Below are 11,463 nucleotides of genomic sequence, written 5' to 3' on the forward strand. Positions count from 1 at the left end.
TACTGTTTTATGTGTAGATGCTGACTTTGGAATGCAAATCCACACAGACACTCTCGGTGCTCCACTTTGTCTCTCTTAGTTCTGCTTCCCGGGTTTCGCTGCCTACTGTCCCAGTAACACTGCTGTTTCTCATGCTTAGTTTTTAGTGTTGTGTATCTCCGGAAACTTTCATGTTGCTGGTGGGGTCTGAGCTGGGGCTGGGCTGATCTGAGGAAGGGGATGGAGCCTGGGTTTGGCTGAGCAGCGCGGGCCTCTGCCTTCCTGCACACACACCTTGGTGTGCTCTGCATACAGCAGCCGTCGTGACTACGGGATCCACCAACAAAACAGTGAGCATCAGTAAGAAAGCACATTGCTGAAGTGGAGTTCTGAAGTAATAGGTCACTGAGAATGTATGGGAGTGTAGGGAAATCACTTATAGTCTTGGAAGGAAAATATATAAAGATAACTGAAGGAAATTTCTCTAAAACTGAAGAATAAATAAATGTTTTGAGGATGCAAAGTGTTCTTTTCAACACTGCTGATAATGCTGCTTTAAATGGCAGCAACCAGAATCTGTATAGAAGAAAATCTGACAGTTTTGCATGTAACTGTCACGTGTAACTTGCACCACCTCTTCTCGTATCTGCACCCTTCCAGCTTTGTGCTGCTCCATCAGTGAGGAGGCTCTTTGGCCTCTTTCTGTAGCACTGCCATTCTGGGCAGGGCATATCTAAGAGCAAGCAAAATGAGAAATTCCAATAACCAGGATGAGTAAAGGAGAAGAGTTTATTGGCAGCAGTGAGGTATATGGTACGAGACACGAGACAAGGAGAAGAAGTCAGAGATTATTCACTTTAAATTATAGTTAATTTGCAGAGCAGTAAATGAACCACAGATGGAGATTCGTGCCCCAGTGAGGCGTGCATAATACATACATTACCAGCTCAGACAGTCATCTTGATTGAATAGTTTGGCTCCAGCATTTTGATGACTAAAAGCTCTTTAACACCATCAGCTCTGCGTGGCACTTTGCAATGTTAGGCTGCAGTGGCTGCAGGAGTGTCAGCACGAGGACCAGCACACAGCTGGCAGCTCAGAGCAGCCAGCAGAGCAGCACGGCAGCCCACCAGGAGCAGAGGAGCTGGCGGAACGTTTTCCTTCACTCCTGCTGGTGGATCAGGTTGGTGGTGGAGGACATCAGCTGCCCATTCACGCTGTCCTGCACAATCGCTTTGATCTTTCCATTGGTCAGTTCAGCATATTCTGGAAGAAAATGAAAGGTTAATTATACCAGACTTTGGGGAAACTTCATTTACAGTAATTTACCAGCTACCTCAACTGATTTATCTTTACGTGTTTTCCTTTAAGTCAATACTTATTATTGCTCTGTGTGAAATTTACTGACAGAGTCACCCTGGGCCTCGTCCAGGTCAAGGCAAATGAACAGCAAAGCTGCATCACAGCCAATGCAAATCTGACTTCAGAGCAGATTCACCTGCATGTCCGTAGGTCATGCTCATACCAAAAGAGGAGTTTCCAGACATGCAGATTTTGTTTGCTCTCATGCTCTCAGACTGTTTTAGTCACCACATGGAGTCTTTATGCCTCCTCATCTGCCATGAAAGCTTTAGTCTCGAGCCCAGCTTTGGCCGCGTCTCACAGGCAGGGCTGTCTGTGGAGCAGCTGTGAAGTGCAGTCCTTCACAAGCCTGATGAATCACAGAAATTATTCTCAAATATGGCCTGCATGAGGAGCTGACTGCAGTGCTACTCTTCCGTAGCTCTGTCATGTAAAGTGAGAATGATGTGGAGTCAAGTTTGATAGGAAATGACGAGATTAGAAGTCACTGCAGAGAACAAAATAAAGGACTTTTACCTTCAGCTTTTGATTCACATGTTCTTGTTATCCTGTAAAGATGATGAAACAGAGACAAAATAATGAATATACTGATTTTAAGGAGTTATTCTTCCCTTCTTCTCACTGATTCTAAGACCTCCTACAGGTATGAGATGAGATGAGAAAAGCCCCAGTTTGGGCTGTGATAAATAACCTGGAGCCACCTGTCCTGCACTGCTTGCTGGAGATACTGATAAAGATTACATCTTCCCTGTTCTGATTTGGCATAAATGAGACGTTCTCTGTCCATAAGATGGGAGAACAAAGGACAGAGTGGTGCAGCCCTTTCTGGATGTAGATTCAGACAAGACACGGATGGGGAAAGACAGCAGCACCTCAGCAGGGGGACACACGGGAGGTTTTGATTGCTGGTGTTTGTGGCTACACATGGCTGACCCACACATCTGCACTTGTCTCCACGCTTCTCCTTGACCTAGAATCTAAAAATCATTTAAAAATATATATATTGTTATATTAATTTAGATAATCCAAACATGGATACATGTTTCTCTGCATACCAAGGGGCTCAAGCTTTGTATTACAATCCATCAAATTAAAACATCACCCCCTCTGTAGCATGGAACTCACAAGCTTTGACTGAGTGTAAACAAACAAACAAATAAGCTGAACGTTGGAACTCTCTTCTCATCTGTTCCAGTCGGGGCAGCTTTGCCTTACCTGCCCACATTCCCTTCCAGCAGCAGGCGGTAAGTGGAGATTTCCTTCTCCAGGCGTGTTTTAATCCCGAGCAGAACCCTGTATTGGTTGTGTTGCTGCCTGATGTCATGGCGAAGCTGGCCTAACTCTTCCTCACATTTGGAGATGATCTGCTGCATGTTTTGAAGTGCGACAGCGTAGTGATTGCGAGTGTCAGCCAAGGTGTCTTCCAGCATGTGTTTCTGACAGAACAGATATTAGCAATTCTATGGTTATGATGGATGTAGTATACAATACAGAAATGTCAGCAAATTTGACCTCTGATCAGAAGATTACAGAAGTTAGACTGGGGTCATTCAAACACGTGCACTTGAATCATTATTCATGTGAAGATAGCGTTATGTGTGCATAATGAACGGCACAAAATGAGTAATTGAGCCCTGCCATATTCCTTATGCTCAAAACCGTGCTCCTGTGTTTTTTTTCTCTTCTCCCCATATTTTGTTGGTTTGTAAGGTGTAAGGAAAAATACATTTTTCACACCCTGCTGATGGTTGCTGAATCTATTTTGCATATTCTGACAAAGCATGGCCCAAATTTCAATTTCACTTTAATAACTGCAACAAAATTACACTCGGCATAATTTAAGCAGAGAATTGGTCCAAGACGGTTCCTAAGAATTTATGATGCAACAGTGGGCAGCCAGAGATGTCTGCCATAGATACCTTACTCAGCTGCGCCTGCAGCTCGATGTCCAGGGACTGTAAGGTCCGTGTTAGATCCTTGATCTCGTTCTCACTGCTCTGTATCTGTTCTGGATTAGGGGCTGCTGCCAGGGACACAGCTGTGCTCTGCGGAGCAAAGGCAGGAGAAAAGCTCAGTGGTTCTGCTCAGTCAGTGCAGCAATGGGGGTCTTTGAAATAAGCAGGAAAGAGCTGTTACCAGTTCTTTGTACCAACTGTCAAGGCTTTGACGATTCTTTTCTATTATGGCTTCATAATCTTCCCTTATTTCTGCTAGAATCTTGGCCAGGTCTTCAGGAGGCGGTGCGTTTACTTTCACATTGACTTTGAAGTCCTGCGATGAGCGATTTGCTTCCATGTCCTATTGGTACAGGCAGAGGAAACAAGGAGATTTGATCATGAAAAGGGGAACAGTTTCCATAGCTATACTTGTCTCATCTTCAGTTCCGTCCTCCCAGAGTGCCCCAGACGCTCCTTTTCACTGCAGTAAGGTTAACTGGTACCTACATTCACCGTCTGGGAGGTTTACGTGGACAGTGCTGTGACGTGACTTAAAGCATGACGATAGCTGCTGCCATGGCAGAGCTGTGTGAGAGAAATCAATAGAAGACCGTCTCGGAAGGTCTTGTCAAGTAAAGCTTCTGGAAGATGTATGCACTGAAGCAGTAACATTTTTAGTTTACTTGTCTGTTAAGAACATAAAACCTTTCATGAAAATCTAACAGTAATTTCATATTTCTTACCCGGCGCGTTAATATTTATGGAACTATAACTAAGTTTACAGGATAGTAATATAAAAGTTCTGTGTAATTGTTAAAGGAGTAATTGGATTAAAACATATAATTACTCTGTAAACAACATAATTACAGGACAAGTCGAGCAGGTGTGGTAACATTCCTGTGCTGTAGCACAATCCTAGGTGCTAGGTACCATTTTCTGAAGCGCCCAGGCAAAGCAGCATTGCAGGCATGACATCACAGCCTCTGAAATGCAGATCAGCTGGACACAGCCATGGCTCTGTTGGTTGTCTCGATTCCAAGAACTGATCTGGTACAGTTTATGTCAGTTTATGCTATGAGGGAACCAGCCAAGGAAAGCTGCACCTACTGCTGTGCAACCTCGTGTTTGTTCTCTCCTTTGTAGCAATCCACAGATACTGAGTAGGATGTTTGGCTCTGCATTAGGTAATAACTGAAAACAACATTAGCTCAAGCAAAATGAAAGCAGCATGTTGACGCACAGTGGTTTTATATAAGGGGGAATAACAGATATTATTGTGGTGTAGCTCTGAAAGAAGTCAGAGCAGCGCTATTTTTTCTGACACGGATTATTATCTATTTAATTGTGCTTAGAATTTTGCAAGAATAAGCAGTCTTACTTGTCTCCATTAACCACTGTGTTCAGTTTTGATCCTCTGAGAATTCAGCAGCTGCTTACTTCATGTCAGCCTGATGGAGCAGGAGGGGACAAGGTGACCTCGAGGGGTCCCTTCCAACCTCAATCTCTGATTCTGTGATTCTGTGCAGTGATGTATGCAGAGTTGAGGGGAAATTTGGTGACCAGTCAAACCGAACAGCAACCAGTAGCGTTTCCTGAGTACAACATCCCTCCGTGTGTCTATGTAAGGACTTCTGAGAACATTTATGTCAAACATGTAAGTTGTTAGCTGAGTGTGACGAATGAGTAGGTGACTAGAAAAGAGCCTGGGAGAAAACACAGCAAGCTGCTATCCTTACTGAGGTTGTACATAAGCTTTATGCTTCATCTGACTCTCATTGGGTTCTTTAAAACGTAGCTGGGACCTGAATCATCAATCCCATTTATAGATTATGGATCTTACTCCAAGTTAATTACATGGTAGCACAGATTTGTGTGATAGCATAACTTTTTTACCTCCTCATGGTCTTTCCTCCTGAGGATGTGTTCTTCCCTCAAGCCTTCAATTTCCAGTTCCAGATCTGTTGTAATGATGGTCAGGCCATCGAGTTCCTTACGCAGGTTCTCAACGTCGCACTGCACCCCCTGCCTCCGAGTCTTCTCTGCTTCATACCTTGGTCAGGAGAAAGAAGGCAAAGCCTGCTCACTGAGAACAAACTGCTTCTAGCCTCTCATACAAGTAGTAGCAAAGAAACTGTATTTGCAACCGTTGCTTTCTGTGGTTTTTTTTTAGATGGTCAGTTTTCAGTCCATCAGAGAACAGGAAGGAAGGCAGTTATTATCATCGCGCTCTGACCCCTCACAGTTTGGCATCCTTAGGAAACCAGGAAGGACTCTGCTATATCTTCCCTTGGGCACCTGGAGCACTTCTGCTCCTCCAAATCCGTCCCTTTCCTCCCCTTTGTGTGGGCTGTGCTGGTGTTTGTACAGTCGGCCCTCAGACTCACTCTATTCATTCCAGCCTCTCAATGCAGTACCACTGTTGCCTTTTCATGACACTACTGAATGATAAAGAGAAGCAAGGCGACCTAAGGCATGCAGTGTGCTGAGTCTTTGTGTTGTTACAGCATTACCAAGAGCTGAGATGTGTAAATAGCTGATCATCATCTGCTAAAAGACCAGATATCTGCATGATTCCCAAGAAGTCTGATTAACAGAAATGTGAACTCCTTCCCTGTGCCTGAAGCTCTGCCTGGAAACTCTCAGTCCAAGCATTTTGGCTTTTTAGATGGTCTGAGAACTCTTTCAGCAGTGTACTGATCAAGCAAAGTGCACTGAGAGCCTGGGAAGTGTTGGCCCTATGGCTGTGACAGAAGTAAGAACACGAAGCAGAGGATGCTGAAGGACAGAAATCCAAAGCAGAGGATGCTGAAGGACAGAGAATCCAAGGCAGAGGATGCTGAAGGACAGAGGATCCAAGGCAGAGGATGCTGAAGGACAGAAATCCAAAGCAGAGGATGCTGAAGGACAGAGGATCCAAGGCAGAGGATGCTGAAGGACAGAAGTCCAAAGCAGAGGATGCTGAAGGACAGAGAATCCAAGGCAGAGGATGCTGAAGGACAGGTCTTTCTTGCAGAGCTGGGTGGGAGAGGTGATAACTGCAGGAAGTAGATTTGGGCTGGATTAAGGAAGCGTATGGTGCAGAGAAGAGTTAATTGGTGCTCTCAGATGACAGTGTAAATACCACTTGTCACCAGTATCAAGTGTCTGCTGTAAAACCTGCTCTTCAGGAACTGAACAAAGTATCATAAACAGGGTGACTCGAGTTCAGCTATCTGAATGTTTTTCACCCTTTTTTAATCTTTTTTTTTAAACCTACTTTTGTTCTGCATTGGTTCCATTTATCTGCTGTCACCAGAAATCTGCCATCAAGTCAATGTTCTGCTGGATTGTCAGGAGGAAATGCCCAGCTTAATCCTCTGTCAAACTGAAGGAGGAAACAAAAGAAGTTCTTACTTGAGCCTGAAGTCTTCGGACGCCATGTTAGCGTTGTCGATCTGCAGGAGGATGCTGGCGTTGGTGATCTTCCCATCCTCAATCTGCAAAACAGCAAGTAACTGTGTGTGCTTCCTTATGGATGCCCCCTGCTTGTATCAAACGTATGAACAGAAGTCCCAGGGTCAGGAGAACAAATGAATAGAAGTTTAGTTTCTTGATTCATTTACGTATTTCCACAATTTCTGTCTATTATCTCCATTTTTTATTTGCTTTACTTTCCTGGATATGAAACACGAGGGAATGTTTTGTTCCTGGCCAGGTAGAAGATATGGATAATCACACAGAAATCTCATGGAGAACAACACAGAACAACGATCTCTGTCTCCCTCTTTTTTTTGTGAACTGATTTTGATTCTGTTCAGCACAGTTGGAAAAGCAGCTTTGGTCATCTTTAGGGCAAATTTCAGTAAGAAAGATTTCATTCTCTCTGTGCACAATTAAAATGCTGGAATTAATCGCATGCAAAAAAATATGCATTTGCATAACGACTTTGTTGAATGCAGAGCTGCAGTGATGATGGCAGCAGCAGCTCCTGAGCAGCGCTCCCTGTGTCGGTGTGTCTGGAGCTGTGCAGACGCCCATTCGAGGTTAACACTGGCTGTCGTAACCCATCCCATCATTCACTGTAAATATACTGAAACTCTAGCAGCGTGCAGTGATTAATTCATATTTTTTGCTTTCAAATGTTGAAGCTTGCCCTAAAATGGGAAGGAGAAAGTGCACCGTGTCATTCATGCAGTGTGCTCATAAGGTGGCTTTGAACGATTAATCCAAGCATGGAAAGTGCAGGATCGCACTCTAAATCTTTGGAAGTACTCTAGCACCACGCACATAATTAGCAGCAGTAATTGTGGGGCATCGTGGCCTTTTCTAACAAATAAGAAAGAGAAGTGTGGTTGCAGCTGCCCTCGCTCAGTGCCGTACCAAACGAGGCCACAGAGGAGCCATTCTCCGATCAGAGCTCCCAACACCTGTGAGCAGCACTTCCCACACCCCGTGAATCACAGGGACAGCAGGAAGTGGGAAAACTGTCCTCAAGTGTCAAAAGTTTACCTTCTGTAGTGAAAATCTGAACGCACAGGTGGAGTTTTAACTAATCTCTGGAACAGAACAGGCTGTGCATTCCTGAGCAATGAGCAGCACAGCGCAGGCACGGCCCTGGGACGGCAGCACGGGGACTGGAGAAGTCTGAGTCCCCCAAGTGTGTCACTGCCTGGAATGTGTTGTCAGAGAAGAGGCAATTGTTGAACTCATCCTTAGAGAAGGCTGCACTTTGCTGCGGGAGGAAATAACCAAGGAACCATGAGAGAGCACTGCTTGGGTTCTTTCACTTCGTGCCATTTCATACGGATGCGTCACAGCAACGCATACAGCTGCACTCCTGGCTGCCAAGGGAAGGGATCGTCCTGCTGTGCCCTGCGTGGGGCAGCCGTCCTGCAGGCACTGCAGTGGCAGAAGGACAGACAGCTGTCGGAGGGCTGAAGAGGTGGGGAAGGCAGAGAGGGGCGGGCGGCTGACATCCCTGGGTTTGCCCAGCAAGGCTCTCTGCACTCGTTCCTCTGTGTGTCTTCTGGTCAGCAGTGCAGATCCTGTCTCCCCGCGTGCTCTGCAAACCAGTTTGGTTATTCGGCAGCACCAGGAGCCTGGATATGAACAAAGAATGTTCTGGTGCTCGCACAAATGACAAACAGTGCTACTTCTCTTTGTATGGAGCAGGGCTGAGCGAGCAGCTCGCTGCTCCTCTGGACGTTTGTCCTCAGCTGCGGGCACAGCGCGGTGCAGTGCGTGGGACCAGGTGGCCGTGCCTCCAAGCTCAGGTAGCCTCTGCGTCATGGACTTTCTGGGTTATTGGATGGAAGTTCCTAAATTGTGTCTAAAAATCGTTTTAGGTGCTGAATTCATCTCACCATTTTAATTCATGGGTAATTAATTTAATGATGATTAATGATTAAATGTTAAATTTTCACTCATTTTGCTGGCATGACGGTAACTGCAATAATTGATGGAGAAAGTGAAAATCCTGTGTTAAACCACTGAATTGTCACTTGTAAATGATCCTTTACCAGCACTGCCTGCCCGGCACCGGGGCCATCAGGCTGACAGCACGCTGTAGTGCATCAGAAATAACGCTTTGGGTGCAGCCCGTTTGGGAGTGAGGGCTTTGCCACAGTCAGCAGGGAGCTTTCAGTCATATCATCTTTCTAAGCCTTTTCAATAAATCTATATGAAAGCATTTATATTCCTGATGAATAAGTATTCATCTCTGGAGCAGTTAAAAAAGAGCACTTAGGTGACAGGTTTGGAGGCTGATGGCCTTCCTTCATCCTGAAAACTGAAATAGGTGATGGCAATCCTGGCTCTCTTACACATTGCCTGTGGTCGGAGCACCTCACCTTCTGCCTGCAGGCAATGCATAACAGCGAGCACAGCTTTGCTGAAGCCCTGAGCTCCATCCGCAGGGCTGTGGGACTGCTGTGCTCCCAGGGCCCCTGGGAAAACATTTCTTGGGGTCGTGAGAATGCAAAGTGAGCAGACTGCAAAAAGTGGGCAAAACCAGCAGCATCGCAGGTGGAATAGCTCTGCTTTTTGCCCTGTGTGGCGGTGCAGTTAATTATGGTGATTAGTCACAGAGATGGTTACAGTGCTAAGTGCGTTCATTACGAATACAGATTAATATTATGGTTAAATTTGAAGACACGTGAGTTTGGGAGGCTGAAAGAGTTACTGTTGAACATTAATATTAACAACTGGCAAGAACCAGAATTTCTTCTTTTAATTATAGTGAAAACATCCACAAGGAATTTGTCACTGCTATTTCCTTAATTACAATGAAGTATTTTTCCATCTGATTACATAAGCTCATTGGACCCAAAAGTCCTGCAGTTTCATTGTCTGCTGCCACAGGAATCAAAGAAATGAAAGGCAGCAGAACTACGTCTGAGGACGGCACGCATGGAAGCAGGCACTCACTTCAGGCTGCCTGCTTTTTAATTTGCTTGCCTACATGTGCAGTCAGAGGATCATATTCTGCCAGACGTGGTTCTCAAACCACAGTTTCATGTACAGCAATGAGCACCTGGCAGCATTCGAGCACCTTCATGCTATCAGCCTGCACGGGGGCCCCTCGTTTCCCTTCCAGCCTTTCTTATTCCCCACTTTCCTCCTTGTGGAAGAAACGTTCGTGCCCAGCTCCTGTAACCACTTTCATTTGTATTTCTAGCATTTAGAATGTTATTCTTAATTTTCTTTAAAGGAAAGCCATCAGCATAAATGAGGAGCCAGATCCCTTAGAGGAGCACAGAACGCATAGCTGCTTATAGCTCTGACTTACCTGTCTTTGCATGTCAGTGACGTTTTGCTCGTACTGGTTGAAGTCATGCCTCTTTCCATGGGATTTTGTCCTGTGCCACTCTAGGATGCAGCTTTCGAGCTGAGCGTTGGCTGCTTCTAAGGAGCAGACCTTGTCCAGGTAGGCAGCCAAACGGTCATTCAGGTTTTGCATAGTCTGTTTCTCATTCCCACCCAGGAAGATGCTTTCCCAGCGGCGCTCACCGAAGCATCCCCAGGGTGCCCCCCCTCCGGCGGCCAGACAGAGGGGTCTGGCGGGGGGGAAAGAGGTGTGTGTGCCGCTGGCACCGTCTGCACTTGGAGGTCGGAAAGAAGTTCCTTGCTGGGCCAAACCACACCCTGCACTACCCCTGAGGGACCCAGAATAAAACTGGAAAGGGCCTTGGCTGGTACTCATGTTCGGCTCCGTTACGGATCTCACCCAATGTTTGACTGACTCGCACTGAGCAGCTCCTTAGCCTTCCCTGAGCGGCTTTATGCCTTCTCCTGTGGGAGTTCCCTTCGCTGAATGACTACAGCAAGATTGTGTCATCATGAAACGTGCTTCCTCTTGGTCAATTCTGAAGCATTTATGAGCCTGCACACACTGTTGTTATTATTTGGAATCACAGCCACATACCAGATTCCTTTTGCTTGTTTTCTTTCTTTTTTTTTTCTTCGCTTTTCATATTATAATTGCGAGGTGTGGCTAAAAGCAGTAGGTGTGGAACCGGATCAGCTCTGCCTCGGACTGTTGACTAAAACCCAGCAGTGAATGCATCGTATTCTCGTGTTCGGAGGGGGAGGTCGTCATCCGTCACAGAGCGCAGGGAGGCTGAGGGCAGGGGCTGCTCTGCCGGGCCGCTTTTCTGCTGCCGGAATTCTCAGCCTCCGAGCTGCGGCACTCGGAGTCCTGCAGCACCGCCGTCCTGCGGCACCCAGCCGCTCCAGCCCGCGTGAGGCTTCAGCGCAGCTCACCCGGCTCCATCCCCCAGCTGCCGCTGTTCCCTTCGGCCGCCCGTTTCCCACCGACAAGCACCAGCATTGCATCCTTTGCAATCTTTCCTACTCGTTTTATTCATGATTCGATGTGCGATCATATTTCAATTTCTGCCGTCTTGTTGAAATATAAAGATAATAAAGCGGGAATTTATTGCCGTTGCCAGTGTGAATACTATAAAAATATTATAGCTGTAGAAAATATTCCGAGGTTTGTTATGACACTCCAAAAACTGAAGCTACCAATGGTGCAAATTGAGCTGGCAGCTGCGCAGAAATCGTCTCTCTCAGAAGTTCCAGGTCCCCTCTGAAGCTGCGTAAGTCAAAAGCAGAACGGATCAGCGCAGCCCCTGCCGTGCCGCCCCGTCCCGCACCCGGCAGCAGCGGCGGGCGCTGAGTTTCCTCGCCGCTCCGCGGGTCACAA

At 46.3% G+C, this 11,463-nt stretch overlaps 1 protein-coding gene across 1 annotated transcript; it reads right to left on the reverse strand.

Moving 5' to 3' along the window:
- Positions 1–754: 754 nt before the first annotated feature.
- On the reverse strand, positions 755–10,706 carry LOC100542406 (keratin, type I cytoskeletal 23). Its single transcript, XM_003213109.5, has 8 exons — positions 10,045–10,706; positions 6,672–6,754; positions 5,172–5,328; positions 3,478–3,639; positions 3,261–3,386; positions 2,557–2,777; positions 1,858–1,889; positions 755–1,245 (listed from the first exon to the last, which is right to left on the reverse strand). The coding sequence occupies exons 1-8, from the start codon at positions 10,456–10,458 to the stop codon at positions 1,142–1,144; spliced, it is 1,299 nt and encodes a 432-aa protein (XP_003213157.4). The 5' UTR covers positions 10,459–10,706; the 3' UTR covers positions 755–1,141.
- Positions 10,707–11,463: the final 757 nt, after the last annotated feature.

Source organism: Meleagris gallopavo, chromosome 29, assembly GCF_905368555.1.
Source record: "Meleagris gallopavo chromosome 29, MGAL_WU_HG_1.1, whole genome shotgun sequence".
NCBI classification, from domain to species: domain Eukaryota; kingdom Metazoa; phylum Chordata; class Aves; order Galliformes; family Phasianidae; genus Meleagris; species Meleagris gallopavo.